Source organism: Babylonia areolata, chromosome 3 (assembly GCF_041734735.1).
Source record: "Babylonia areolata isolate BAREFJ2019XMU chromosome 3, ASM4173473v1, whole genome shotgun sequence".
NCBI classification, from domain to species: Eukaryota; Metazoa; Mollusca; class Gastropoda; order Neogastropoda; family Buccinidae; genus Babylonia; species Babylonia areolata.
In genome coordinates this window covers 49910329-49926430 of record NC_134878.1, presented here as the reverse complement: position 1 = coordinate 49926430, position 16102 = coordinate 49910329, and the positions used below count along the sequence as shown (strand labels likewise).

The 16102-nt window shown below is 39.9% G+C and overlaps 1 protein-coding gene across 1 annotated transcript in view; it reads left to right on the top strand.

The window, feature by feature from the left end:
• Window positions 1-6411: 6411 nt before the first annotated feature.
• The window catches only part of LOC143280609 (pikachurin-like), a 49718-nt gene continuing 40027 nt past the window's right edge, over window positions 6412-16102 (top strand). Inside the window, 1 exon segment of the mRNA XM_076585324.1 lies at window positions 6412-6700. Coding sequence (XP_076441439.1) covers window positions 6580-6700 — 121 coding nt within the window. The 5' untranslated portion in view covers window positions 6412-6579.

Below are 16102 nucleotides of genomic sequence, written 5' to 3'. Positions count from 1 at the left end.
TGGCAACACACAATCACAGTGCTATCATTATCATCACCCACCTCATTCTTTGTATTCAGCTTCACTTTGATGATGTGAGGGAGTGCATGTCAAAGTGTTTGCTGCAGGTAGATCCATAGGAGCTGTCTTTGGACTGTCTTCATCCCATAATCACCCTGGTTCTTCAGCTAACCAGTTTAGCATCGTCAGTAAGGTTCTGTAGTCAATTTTCTGTTTATGTTGGGTTAGGACAGATGCCATTCTTCTGTGGTTGTGGTCTGCAACTCCCACATTCATTCATACGTACAAGCATGCTTTTAGATTTTTACCCTTTCCATTGGCTGCCTTACTCCTTTTTCAGGCATGTACATTCTGGATATGTTTTTATTTCCATAACCCACTGAACGCTGACATGGATTACAGGATCTTTGACATGTGTATTTGGTCTTCTGTATGCGTATACATACAAAATGGGTTTAGGCACTAGCAGGTCTATATATATATATATATATTGACCTGAGAGATTGGAAAGATCTCCATCCTAAACGTGCCAGGTATGCTGAGATCTGGGCTTGAACTCGGGAATTTGACTATCTAATGCATTGAATACCACTGAAGCGACTCGACAATGGTGCGGGGTTAATGGCTTCCTAGGGACTGCTGATGCTGGCACTATGACAGAATGACTCTTGGTATGGCTGTGCATGGAGGGGTAGATGTGAATGATGAGAGAACTATGTTGTTGAGAGTGAGACTTGTGCTCTTTTTTCTTTCTTTAATATGATAGTTAAGAAGTTTATGTCTAAAGGTGTATGTGTGTTTGCAAGAGAAAGAGGTATGAGAGATTCATGCATGCTTATGTGTCCTATGTGTGTGCAAAAGAGAGAGCTACTGAAACTTTTTTTCTTTTCTTATTTTTAACAGCATTAGATTTTCTATACATTTTCAGTTGTAGTCTTTTGGCATCAGTTATGTTATTTTGTTAGCAGGGCAGTTACTTACGTCTTATCTGGTGGACATGAACCTTCACTGCTTACAGAACTGTTCATCATTGGAGGTGCCCTTTACAGAACAGAAGCATTTCAACAGTGGAATAACTCTTGCTGTGGTGTCCACTTTATTGAGTGTAGGCGTTTGGTCTCCCACACACTTGACTTTAGAGATGTTTGGTTCTCTGGTAAATCTTTGACACTTTAGCTAACATCTGAACCACTGAGTCCTGTCTTTTTACAGTTCAAGTGGTAATATTTCATTCAATCCAAACCATGCTGTTGCAGAGTGTGAACTAGCGCTATTGGAGTGCACTGATTATCTGACACTGTTTCCCCATGAAGATGTTTGCATTCAGCACACACTGCAGTGTCAGGGTGTTCAAAATTGTTTGAAAGAAAAGCATGTGATAGTTTTCAGACACAAAACTAGAAACAAAGAATGAAGTTTCAGTTAACATCAGTAGTGCTTGGTTGTGTTAAAACTTGACTTGTAGGCTGTCATTAGTCACATTATTTGTTTTTAGTTAAAGAATGGTACTGAGAGAAAAAACCCCATTGAAATCACATCTGCCAAAGACTTTTGAAAACTTAAGTCTTTTGCATTGCTTGTTAAGAATCGAGATATGTGAATTTATATCTGTCAAAGCATTGAAACCCTATTCTTTGCATTGTGGGGCAAGTGTTAATCTGAATTTAACATTTGCCATCGGTACATGTGATGCTGGAATACTGGCAGTAAATATTTTGCAAAACTGTCTGTTTGAGTGAGCAAGTTTGAAGCCCATGTGAAGTTTGTGTTGAATATTTACTCAGTATGAAACATCAACAAGGTATGGCATGGAAATCGGAGCTGAAAAGACCAAACTGATTGCCAGCCAACACCACCATAACTGCTGATATAACTGTCCATGGAACTGTTAAGTAGTTCACTTAATTGGAATCCACAAATAGCAATAAAAAGGATCCAAACCATAAATCCTCTCAAGGTTAGGAAAGACAACATCAGCACTGTCCAGATTGAAACCAGGACAACATCTCCATAAACAAAAGATTCTGGAAAGACATTCCATGAAACAAAAGATCAGGCTGTTGAGTGCACTTGTATATATATTCCATCTTCATGCATACGTGCCAGACATGGACCCTCACAGCGGATTTGGAAAGAAGAATCCAAGTCACAGAAATGAGGTGTTATCTGAAGATACAAAACATCAGATGCACTGATCAAATCATCTATGAACAAGTGTGCCAAATCATTGAGCAAGACATTAGACCATATATAAAGATTTACTGATATCGGTTCAGAAAAGAGAACAATGTTAATATGGTCATGAAAAAACAAGATCCAATTGCCTTGCTTAAATCAATTCTCCATGGAACGGTGGAAGGAGGAAGATGGAGGAATGTTGTGAACAGCTATGTGCAGCACCCCAGTTAAGGGACAAGAACAGAATATAAGGGGGCATGTACAGCATCGCTTGTTTGTTGCAATGACTATACACACCCACGTTTCTGAATCGATAAAGCTAAAATTTGGCTCACTTACCAGCTCTGATGGCTGTGTATGGGTTATAGCAATAGTGATGATGATAACCACATCTGATGCTGTCTTGGTTCTGGAGCAGATTTAGAGTGAATCTGCTGCTTCATAAAGGAGCCCCAACACCCTGAACTACTGAAGAGGTACAGTTGTCAATAGCTCAGATGAAGATACCCTGTCCTTTGTTGCAAAAGAGGTAAAACCTCGTGAGTTGAAAGGTCAAAGTTAAGAATGTGGGTTGAATCTGGACAAGGGGATATTTTTATTGGTAGGAGAGAGGTCTTTTGACCTGAAATTTGTTTCATGGAGGCCTGGATTTTCAGTGTTTATTGGAATGATTAATTATTTTTGATGAACCAAGATCACTCATGTTGCCATCTAGATTCTGATGTCAAAAGTGTAATCTGCTCTGGAATCTGAGCAGCTGATTTTCCTTTTCCTATTTATCAATTCTAGCACATTGATGTGTACAGATGTATGCGTGCATACAATTTATAAGCACCACATCTTTGCACATAAAAACAAAAAACAGAAACAAAAAGATGGAAAAAGGGTGGTGTGGGTCAAGTGGTGTGGGTGTAACTGAACTGTTGAACTTTAGTTAAATGAACATACATGATCACGTAAACAGTTATTGTACAGACAGTTGACAAGAACACACAGACATCGGACTTTCTCTTTTAAGTCAGGGACTGTTTAAACAATGTCTGTGGCTAGTTGAAAAACAAACAAAAAAGAAAAATGAAGCCACATCATTCAGTTATAAATGCGAACAGCCTACACTAATTGTAATGTATGATTGAAATGGGTGTTATGGAACGCATGCTGGGAGTGGGGAGAAGGGCTGAGAGGGGCTTGATATGTGGGTGGTCCAAAAACCTTTAACCCCTTGACTGCTGCTGACAAGTAAGGTCATCAGTTAAAGGCAGTCACTTCACAAAAGTAAGACTGAGGAAACTGGTCAGGATGTCGGTCTCCGTTCTTTATTTGGACTTTCCCCCCTTTGAGATTGCACGAATTTGCTTTACTTATGTTCAACCAAATCAATGACACCATTGATAATGATACAGAAAGTAGTAACTGCACTTAAATCTCACACCACACTGATCTCATTACTCCATGCTTCTGCGGTCAAGGGGTTAAAGCTCCTTTTTTTGTTTTTTTTGTTTACAGCTGCTAAGCATCTTTGAAGCATAGCTAAGCAACAGTGGGTGGTTACAAAGCCTGTAAATAGAAACTTTAAATGCTTTTCAACAACCTGCTTCTCAAGGGACTCTGAACCCAGTTACCACTACCAACATGTGGTCTGGAACTTCTGTTATACACAGTTCGCAAAAAGTAAAGGGCCACTTGGGAACTTGCACAGTTTTCTTTTGGGGGGCTTGGTGAAATGAGAGTACCGCTCATGACCAGAGGTGCTTTTTTGCATGTGTACTTCCATTTTTTTTGCAGTTGAAAAACACAGTTATTGTTTACAGACCACTGAATAACATTTTTGGCTGAATAATGTAAAACAAAAAAGAGCATTGATCAAGCTGTTCATGGCACACATGTGCCTTGTCGCCTCTGAGAGCAGCAGCATCACCTCTTTCTGATAAGCAGTTTTCTGTTGGTCCATGATAATTGACATGAGAATATAGCTGAGCTGACACACTTGTGTGAAAAATAAGTATATGTAATGATAGTTAACTCTCTCCATACGAACGGCGAAAGAGACGACATTAACAGCGTTTCACCCCAATTACCATCATCAAAATATTGCAAGAGGAAGGCTCTTATACTGAAGTGGTGAATGTTGACAAAGAATACCACAATTCTGACGACGGAAGCTAAAGGTTGGGTCATTCAAACACCCACTGGACATCCGAGGGGTCTGTGTAGAGGAGAAGAGAGGACTGGCCGTACTGAGTGAGTTAAGTGGATAGAATCTGACTGGGATGCAAGGACCCTGGGCTTGAATCACTCAACAACCTGGATTTTTACTCTCCACTTCATATTTAGACTTATGAGTGGTAGTCTGGATGCTAGTCTTTTAGGAGACATAATAAAATGTCTCATAATATGCAGCACCCACTTTGCACACATAAAGGGATTCATGGCATCAAGAGAATTGTTTGTACCAAAATTCAGCACAAAGGTTTACATTTGTGTGGAAAAAGATATACAGATGAGACAGAAAAACAACCACAAAAGATGGCACAAACAGTACTGTGAGAACATTCTCTCTCCAGATGAAGCAGCCTGAATTTCACATGTATAGGAGTCTGTTGTGATGAGAAAACAGAGCAATACATTTCACAAAACTTGACACACAGTTTCCTGCAAGATCAAAACTGAGGATGGTAAAGGTGAAATCTGTGTTTGGTCAGTACACTTTACTGTGGAGACATCTGTCCTCAGTACCATCTTGTTCTTTTTTGTTCTATCTTTCTTTCTCTCCCCCCCCCCCCCCCACCCCCACCCCCCGACATTTCTACATTACCTCTAAAATCATTCAATTTTTATTTATTCTTTCACTCTAATTGGGACATGAAGAACTACCATCAAATGAAAATTCCATGCCCAAAATATGACATATTCAACACTATAACAGAACATTATGAATGTACAAATATATTCAAAGATACCATTAACATTTAAATAAACAACTTTTGCAAATGTAGTAAACTTGCTTGTAGCTATAAAAGCTTTTTTTTGCTTCCTTCAAACAATAAAAAAGAAAACCGACTTTGCAGATAAATATTTTAGGCACATACACCTGTTTCTCTTTTTTCTCCATTTTGAATAAAAGTCCATTGTAGGGTAAATAGTGTGTAAAAATAAATCCACCACAGTTCACCCAGCCTTCATTATACGGTTGTAATTCTTGGCACCCTTCAAATATCAATGTACCGGTATTTCAGAGAAAAAGAGGAGGTGGGGATATAAAATGGCCCAGAGGATATAAAACTGGTCAAGGCCTAACTATACCCTGGGTATAATGTAGCCCAGACTAGTTTATACAGGGCCATATTCTGGCCAAGACAAGTTTATACGCGGGTATTTTCTGGACAGGGCAGAGTCTGGTCTGTTACATATATAGACTGGTTTAAAATTATCACGAGAAGAAATGTGCATGCAGACATCAGATGATTACACTGTCTCAAACCTGCCTCAATAAGTATCTTGTGCATAAAACGTCTTGCACGTCAGGGCCCCCTCGTCCCCCTTCTCTCTCTCTCACACATACACACACACACTGACACAACAGCATTAAAAGTCATGTTAACAAAAATCATGACCGCATGCATCTCAGTTATGCCAGCCATGTCTGCTTCTGGAACTGTGGCGGTACTGTATAAATACTTTTTTTTTTTAACTTCTGGAAAGCTGAAAATGAATTAAAACGATTTTTTCATGCATGATATTGTTTTTCTAGGCAAGGAACAAATAGAAACACGTGCACGCAATTCATTTTCCTTAACATTGTTTACTACAGCATTACGACGAGATAGCTTGAACGAAATATTGCTATTTATCAACAAAAATCCATCAACAGATTTCTCCTTTTCTTTTTCTGTTCGTGTTAAAATCATTCCTTACATTGACTCCAAGTTCTGTAAGCCATTTCGCTTTCTTTCAGAAGGCAACTGAGCTCCCCTACTTGGTAAAACCCATTTCATGGCGGGTCGTTTCTGTTGCATTGTTTTTGAAATAGTCATTCAATTTTGCAGATGTACTGGCTGGCTATCATTAGAAATCAATTATTATTAATGGGGGGAGTAGAGAAAATTCATCTGGAGGGAAGTTACACAAACAAATCAGGCTGACTTTATATTCAACCAAGCCACCCTTCCTACTGTCACAATGGACCAGTCCACGCGCGATGGGGTTTCCTTCCGTGTATCACCGAATGTTTAATTCATTCAACAGGATGGTCAAAGCCAAATAACATGTGTTGCTGAGGCTGGCTGCTCACAAGTGCCTCCCAACGATTGACGCAACAAATTATGTACTGTCAGATTTTTTCATCGGCACCAAAGAATTGACTCTGTGTTTCATTTCCTTCACAAGTGTTGTTTAGTAAATATGTCTGCTACCTTCCTCGGGACCAATATGTTGATTACTCTGGCTTTTTGTCTGATTCCTTTTCTTTCCCCAGACCGAGTGACTGCATCTCCGCATAAAAAGATAGCTGCGTTTTATAACGGTAAGGAGGAGATGGCTCTGCGTTTATTTGGTTTTAAATAGTCACGTTTGTCATTGTGTGTGTGTGTGTGTGTGTGTGTGTGTGTGTGTTCACACAGTTAATATTTTCAGTCAAATTACCATCGGCTGATCAAGGGATGATTGGGGATAAACAGATTTTACACTCTTTAAAATAAAAACAAAAAAAACTCTCCCCCCTCCCTCTGTCTCTCTCTCTCTCACACACACACATGCACTCTCTCTCACTCTCTCTCTCTCTCTCTCTCTCTCTCACACACACACATGTATATTATATATACTCACACACAGTTATAACACATGTATACAAACTCACATGTACACATGAGGCACACATTTTGCAGAAGACTAACTGGCAGATCTATTACCAACAATCATATGAATTGAGAGAGCTTTGGCATTTGCTGGGAATGTTTGATAATGAGCATGTCTGCATGTAGGTGGTGTGTGTGTGTGTGTGTGTGTGTGCGAATGTGAGTGAAACACGGAGAGAAATTGTGTGTATACTGTATGTATTTTGAAATGTGTTTATGCTTTTTTGTGTGACTGTGAGTCGATCTACAGCCGTTGAGAATTATGACATGTATACATGTATACTATGTATCATTATATGAATATCCACATGAATAACATCAAATTTGAACATGAAAATTGACATGGTGTGACTATATCAAGATTGTAGATTTTAATTGTTAGCTGCAGTATAACTGGGTCAGGGTGACATACAATTCTGCTACCATATGTCATGTCAAACTCAAATTAAAAAAAAGTACAGAAATAACAGTTTCTGAAGTTAAGGATATGTGATTTGTGATGTATGTTTGATAAAGTCTGTAATTTGTGTTTTTGTGAATTTTGTGAATTACTGTTTACTGACTTTTACTCTTTGTCTTTCATCTGTCTCACCGCATCTGTCTGTCTGCTTTCTTTCTCCCCATTTGTCAGGACTCTGCTTCCCCTGTTGAAGTCTTTGCACAATTTCCTATTTTAAATATTCACCCAGAACTGTGTTTCTGTTATTTCATTTCTGTTTTAATCAATCGATTATTTGTTTGACTCAAAGCTATTCTAATTCATTTTAATGTTGTTTCTTTGCATGAAACCTAAAAAATTTCATCCATTCATTTTAATTAATTTGTTTATTTGCTTTAATTTAAATGAATACTTTGATTTCATTTTGCTTGAATCATAACTTTAAAACAATAAAATGTTTAAAAGAGAAGCAGAGAAATACCAGAAACATTACCATTACTTAATTTTCATTCCGTTACTGTGTAAGTCACTGAGTGTAATTATCATCAGAATATTAATTTTTATGGGTGAGAACTTGAATTTTTTAGTTGAAAAAGTTTTTTGTTGTTGTTTGTACTCTTCTGAATCTGTGCACCTCTGAATGCCATGCTAGCACAGTCAAAAGAAAAAAAAAGAAAAAGAAAATCATTGTCTTCCGTAAATGTGTGTTATACAAAAGTACAGTACTATATTTATAACTTTTTCTTTTCATTTCCCTCTGAATTTGGCATGCCCCGCATGGAAAATGGCACCAGTTGAACTTGATTGTTCTCATTTATTCTGGGACAACAACCAGTGCTTAGGGGGATGGAAACCTGTGACAGTGTGAGAAAAGAGATTGTGAGGGTGGTTGGGGGCTCAGAGGGGATTGTGCTAGGTATTGGCTGTGTCCTGGTGAATTCATTTTGGCAATTGTTTTGTGTGTTGAGATAAGCCTTAAGGGAGCGTAGGGGTTGCTGTGATTTTTTAAGGGTGTCTGCGTTTGTGAATTAATTAATTTAGGCAGTAACTGAGTAAGTTTGAGTAACATTTGTTTTATCAGAATATGAATGCTCAGGCACATAGTCAGGCTTTGGTAAACGGTTTGGGTTTTAGAGTCAGGGTCCTTGAAAGACCAGAGGGACATCAACAGAATGTGGGTGTGTGAAGCACAAGGGTCTGCAGTGGCCTTCTGTTGACAAGTCTTTTTGGGTAATTGATATTAATTGAGTGCCTAGTTGTTACTGGTAGTTATCACAGGTGATGCAACCAAGGCCATTCCAGATTTCAGCCTCAGTTTCTCAAGGTGGTGTATTGTTCTGCATTCGGACAAATCCAGATACTCTACAGTACATCTGCTTGGCAGATGCCTGATCAGCAGCATAAAGCAATGCGCTAGTCAGGCCTTGAGTGTATACATGTGTATTTTGGTACCGCTGCCTATCACTATCAGAGTAGATTTCTTATACAGTATTTTGTCAGAGGACAATACTTCAGCTGCCATGGGTTATTTTTCAGTCACCAAGTGCCTGCTGCACATAGGACCTAGTTTATTCATTGTCTTGATCAAGTTGATGTCATCTGAATGACTGGATGCTCACTTTGATTCTCCAGTCAAACTTGGGAGAAAGGGTGAGACCAAGATTTGAAACCATACCCTTACAGTTAGTCACTGTATTGGCAGATAAGCATCTTAACCATTCTGCCACCCTCCTTCCACTCCAGAACTTTGTGATTGAGGTCTGGAGTGGTTGTAGTTCATTAAATTTTACACCCTTGCATCTTATTTTTGAGGACCAGGTGGGCATGGGGCTGAGGGTGGAGAAACAGAGAGCACAGAGATAATTTATCCTGGTAACAATATTGCTGCATGGAATGAATTCTAAACTGAAGGCTTTCAAGTTAAGAGAAAGCCAACATTTATTAATATACTGATCTGTTGATTATGTTTTTTGAATTTAGTTTTCAAAAGTTTATGTAATAAGTTTGTTAGAATGTTACATTGATTTTAACCCAGTCATGGACATGAACATAAATTCATTGCACAGAAAAGTCACACATTGAGTTTAGACAGTAATTTAACAAACAGTTGTCTGCTTATATCCAATTTAACAAACCAGAGATACTAGCTATTCTGTTGTCTTCAACGTCTTCATGAAGTTCATGGGTAGGTTGCTGTGCACAGAAAAGACTTCGCATTCAGTTTTGAGACCTTTGCAGCTAATGCTTCATCATGCTACTCATTGTCTTGCAGTATCTTGAGAGATAGATCTATCAATAGCACATTGGCTCCATGATTAGCTTACTGAAAGAAGAGCCTTTCACAGATATGATACAATTCTGACTGTCCCTGTCTGATCATGCCTGTTTAGTCTGATGATAATATTGGGTAGTCAGCATGTCTACTCATGGCGTGTCAGCGTATCTGTTTGATCCATGGTTCGGCAAAAGCCGAAGAGGACTTGGGGGATTTACAGAGCTCTAGACATTGCAGGGACCCTGGTGGCCAGTCATAATGTCTGAAGTCTGAATGTCTGAAGACTGATATTTATAGCAAAACTGTCTGAGAGCTTGTGCTAACAGGGCTAGAAATTCCTGGATGATTTTTTTTTTGTTGTTTAAGGGACATGCAGAAAGAAAAACCCAGTCTACTTGTCCAGCTCCAAATTTCTACTTTCCAGGTTTCCCTCCCAAAGTAAAAAGACTGTTATTTGATAACAAGTCATGAAATATAATTCATCATTTGATTGAGTATTTATTGTAGGAAAATAAAAATCAGGAGAGGGAGGGTGTACATGTTAAACTGAAAAAGGGAAAGGGGGAAGCTTTGCATTTTGTCTGCATGGAAGCTCATCATCAGTAACACAGGCTAAAACTGGTGGCCCAGTGGACAGATGGAAAGAGATTTCCATTCATCTGACAGAGGGTTAACTCATTCAGTACGGCCAGTCCTCTCTTCTCCTCTACACAGACCCCTCGAATGTCCAGTGTGTGTCTGAATGACCCAACCTTTATAGCTTCCGTCATCAGAATTGTGGTATTCTTTGTCAGTCAACATTCACCTCTTCAGTATAACAGTATAAGAGCCTTCTGCTTGCAATATTTTGATGATGTTAATTGGGGTGAAACGCTGTTAACGTTGTCTCTTTCGCCATTCGTATGGAGAGAGTTAAGTTGTCCAGAACAATGGGATGGGCAGACCATCAAGCTCTGAACTAATGTGCTTAACTGTCTCAGTACCAGAAAGACAAAATCTGTCATGGTTCATTGAAGAACTTTATGAACATGACAACCATTTGTGTGTGATAACCAATATGATATGCAGTATAAGATATGGATATGGCATCATCTGATCATGCCTGTAAACTCAGAAGTCTTTCACTTAGAAACAGAAATGAAATTCAGGAAACATGAATTACGTGTTGTCCTACAGTGTTTGGGATTAAATATTTTCAAAAGGTACATATATATATATATATTTGCATATGATTATGAATGTGAGGTGCTGAGAGCCCATTATATATATATACATATATATATATATATATATATATATATATATATGGAGTTTGCACCATATAAGTACTATCTATTATGATTATAATAATTATCAATTATTATCATGTTATTATCATTATTATTATTATTATTATTATTATTAGTAGTAGTAGTAGTAGTAGTAGAATAACTCATTAACTGGATTTGTTTTTAGCATCATGTACTGACAGTGTCAAACCAGTGCAACATCTGTAAATAAAACTAAATTGTATGTTTGGCAAACAGGGAATATACAAAGGAACTGCTCTTCTTTTGTTTGCATAATTTCACTTTATGCGACATTTTGATATTGTATTTCATGGTCACCATCATTTTCTACAGCACTTTATTTTATAAATCACTGCCATTTTCCACCACGTTTGTAAGGAATCATGATCTCAGAAAAAAAAGAAGTAAAATGCAGTCAGTACACCTGTATACATATAAATCAAGCAAGACATACATGTACATATAAATCAGTATATTTTCATTGTCGAAGCAAGGAAGGCATACATACATACATATAATACATACATTTTTACATACATACATATATATGGACAGGGTATTTTCATATTTTAAGCAAAGACGACATGTATACATGCATCACTGTCAGCATACAGTTTTGTATTTGAAGCAGGGAAGACAAGACTGAGGCGTTGCTGAGAAACTGTTTTTCTTTTGCAACGTAAGCTGCAGGGAAAAGGGGATCAGGCAGTGAGTCATCCCATCAAATGGGCTTCAGCCCTGCACAGCAGCCAAGAGATCAGGCTTGTTGACATAAACGTTGAAGATGGGAGCTTGAGAAGCATCGAAACCTTCCAGCCAAAATGAAAAACGAGAAAGATGTATGACACCCTCCTCACCGCTCTCAACACGCACATGCGCACACAGGCACGCATATACATGTACGCACGCGTGTGCACCTACAGAGGCACGCACACACACACATACATGCAGGCACACACACGCATGCGCACACACACATACAGACACAGGCAATCGCTACCTCATGCATACACACGCATGCATGCTTACTTACTTGCACACGCACGCACGCACGCACGTACCCACCCACCCACACCCACCCACACACACCCACACACACACACACACACACACACACACACACACACACACACACACACACACACACACACCCTACTGCCTTTCCTCCATCCCCACCCCTTCCTCTTCCCTGCCCCCTCCTCATCCCCCTGAAATCCCCTCAACTCTTGCCTCCCCCTTTCTAATTCTGTCCCCCACCCTATCACAGCCATCACACTCCCTGTCTCTTCTCTCTGTCTCTTTTCTTGATTGCATGATTTGGGAGGTAGGGGATAGCAGGAAGAAACAGCAGCAGTAACAGTTCCCTGTCCTTCTCTCTCTCTCTCTCTCTCTCTCTCTCTCTCTCTCTCTTCCTCTCCCCCTCCTCTCTCTCTCTCTCCCCTGCCCTCTCTTTCTCTCCCCTGCCCTCTCTTTCTTCCTTTCTTGATTGTCTCCCTAATGTAGGAGGTAGAGAACAGAGCCCTTTCTGTCTTGGTCGGTTTGTTTGTCTCTGTATCATTCTCTGTCTCTGTGTGACTGTATCTCTCTCTGTCCCTGTGTATGTACCGCTCTGTGACTCTGTATGTGACTGTCCGTCAGTCCGTCTCTCTCCATCTCTCTCTCTCCTCCCATGTCTGTCTGACTGACTAAATGGGAAGTAGAGGGATCTTATAGCAGGAGGAGACAGGAGCAGAGCCCTTGTGATTCCATTTTCCAGTGGTTATTGATCCTGTGGTGGTGGCTACCGTGGTGATGGTGGTGGTGGTGGTAGTGGTGTTTGATTTGGTCACCCTGTGTGTGATTCACAGTTGTTGCCCTCCCTGGGGGCTTGGCCCCGACAGCCTAGCCCAGGACCTCCCACTGTGAAATGCCCATGGACAAGTGACTATTGCTCTCGCCCACTATCGCTTTTGATCTTTTTTTTCTTCTTTTTTTCCCCTGTTGTTTTTCTCTGGATCAGAGAAAAGAGCTGGGTTTTTTTGTTTTGTTTTTGTTTTTGTTTTTTTACTCTGTGTGTGTGGGGGGGTGGGGTGGGGGTGGGGGGGATAGTTTGCATGTTTGTGTGCGTTGAAAGGGAGCGTGTGTGTGTTTGTCTAAGATTGTGTGTGTGTGTGTGTGTGTGTGTGTGTGTGTGTGTGTGTGTGTGTGTGTGTGTGTTTCTTGGATGTGTTGCATGGGTGTGTGTGTGTGTGTGTGTGTGTGTGTGTGTGTGTGTGTGTCTGTGTTTCTTGGATGTGTTGCATGGGTGTGTGTGTGTGTGTGTGTGTGTGTGTGTGTGTGTTTCTTGGATGTGTTGCATGGGTGTGTGTGTGTGTGTGTGTGTGTGTGCGTGCGTGCGTGCGTGCGTGTGTGTGTGTGTGTGTGTGTGTGTGTGAGTTCCCCCTAAGTGGCAAGGGTTACATTGATAGATAAAACAAAAACAGCAACTGATGAATCAATTTTATGATATTGTTTCTGTGTGACAAGTACAGTTCTCATAAGTAAACCATGCACACTTGGTTTTCCATGGGTTAGAGTACAAGAAAATGAAACAAATTTTTCGGGGTCATGCATGAAGTATTTCTTCAAAAAAACAACAACAACAAAAAACCGGTCAAGTTATGTTTTCAACCATCTTCACAAGTTTATGAATTCAATTAAAAAGTCTATTTTATTTCACCCAGAAAGACAAAAACAAAAAAAGCCCATCCAGTTTTGACAGCTCAGAAGCCTGATTGCTGTGTGTGCTTCCGTAATGATTTCCATTAACATGTGTCTTCAGCCTGCTTCTTTCTGGTCTTTCTCTTAGTGTCAAGCACTACGCTTGACAACTCTCGGCAGTGATTTCTGTCTAGTTTTACGACTCAGGCCTAGTGACGGCAGGCTGTGAGTGTGTGTGTGTGTGTGTGTGTGTGTGTGCATAACTGCTCAATTCATTTACAGGCGGGCTGATCCAGTGAGCGCCAGGTATTGGCCGCCAGATTGATTAGGACATGGCAGCCTGCTCTGTCTGCTCTGCGACTGGATCTCTGTGTATTGATGGCTATCAGGGCTTTGGATCTTGTGTGTGTGTGTGTGTGTGTTGCTGCTGGAGGTTCGTGTTTTCAGGAGGCGGGTAGTTGTCGGGAACTAACTTACATAACTTTGTGATTGGCATTTGCTGCCGACGCTCATACTAGAGAGTGGTAAAGAGAGTAATGGTGCCAAAAGTGTTGTGCTCAATTGAATCACACACTGTGAGCACACACACATATACAGAGAGAGGCATGTGCTGATGCAGTCACAGGTATGCTGCCAGTGAGACAGACACGTGCATGCACACACATACACGCGCGCACACACACACACACACACACACACACACACACAAACTATGCATATTTATACAAAGACAGATCAGTAATGAGTAATTGAGAAAAAAGCGAGTTTTGTGGGTTTAATCTGACATGAAGATGGAGAACACATTTCATGTTGGAAACATCAAATCAGTTACCATGGCTGAGCTGGCTGCTGTATTGATGGCCTTAAATTTCCTAATTACTTTTTACACAAGACATTCTAAATATAGTCCTTTCTGTGTTGATGTCATGTCCTGCAGGCAATAGAATCAATGAAATTACAGATAATAAGACCTCAAATGATAATGGAAATCAGCCATTTGATTAACTCATTCAACCATGCACCCAAGCATTACTAGGGCGTCAAATCTGTTTCATTAAAACAGTTCCCATGTAATTCTGCGTATGCCTTAACTGCATGCAAAGGTAACTTACTTCTATACTGTTCCGGCTTTGTCAACATGTGTCAATTTGAAGGAAAAGACTGGTTGACTTCAGTGTAGTTTCTTAATTTTTACTCACAACAGAATGGCAGGGAAGCCAGCCAAGGCTGTACACTCCCCAGGGTTGGATGGGTTAACTCTGTTCGTACGAACGGCGAAAGAGACGACGTTAATAGCGTTTCACCCCAATTATCACCATCAAAATATTGCAAGCGGAAGGCTCTTATACTGAAAAGGTGAATGTTGACAAAGAATACCACAATTCTGACGATAGAAGCTAAAAGTTGGGTCAATGAGACACCCACTGGACATCCGAGGGGTCTGTGTAGAGGAGAAGAGAGGGCTGGCCGTACTGAGTGAGTTAATGCTTTATGTTTGTGAAGCGCGTTGGGTTGCGCTGCTGGTCAGGCATCTGCTTGGCAGATGTGGTGTAGCGTATATGGATCTGACCAAACAGAGTGACGCCTCCTTGAGCTACTGATACTGATACTGTGAAGCACCGCAGTCACTTTCTGCAGGATGCCATCCCATTTTTAATTTTATTGTTTTAATGATAAAGTTCGGTTGAACTGTATGCTTGGAAATGGTTTCAGAGGTCCCTAGAGAAAGTACAAGAATTTTATCATTTGCAAAATAAATATGTAAACATTTACTCATAAACAGAAAAGCAACATCCATTTTGTGTAGATGGAAAACAAATGCGTTTGAAACCAAATGCACCAAAAATATCATATGTATAATTTGTGAACAACATATCAGCTTTGATCATATCCTTACCTGTGATGTCATTAAGTAGTCATATCCCAGTGCATTGAAATCACTGTTCAAAATATTTCTGACACACCAGCCTTCATCAGTGGGTTACTGTGGTTTCACTCTTAACAAAAAGATGTAAAATCAGTTAACAACAGCAGCAACAACTACAACAACACACACACGCAAACACATGCACACAAAATGTTATACACACCACACATTCTCATTTTTACAGTGTACAAATTCTTTCTCTCTCTCTTTCTCTCTCTGTGTGTCTAGTCTGTCTCTGTCTCTCGCTCTCTCTGTCTCTCTTGTTTCCTGTGTTGATGTACATTATTAATATTGAATGAAGATTGATTTCATCCCTGAGAAATGGGTCTGCTGATCGGGCATTCCCACTTTGCGCCTGTGATGTGTGAGATGATAGCTGTTTTTGGTGTTAATGTGTATTAATTAATTTATATGTGTGTACATGTATGTGTATGTATGCGTATTGATTTGTAATTGTTAACT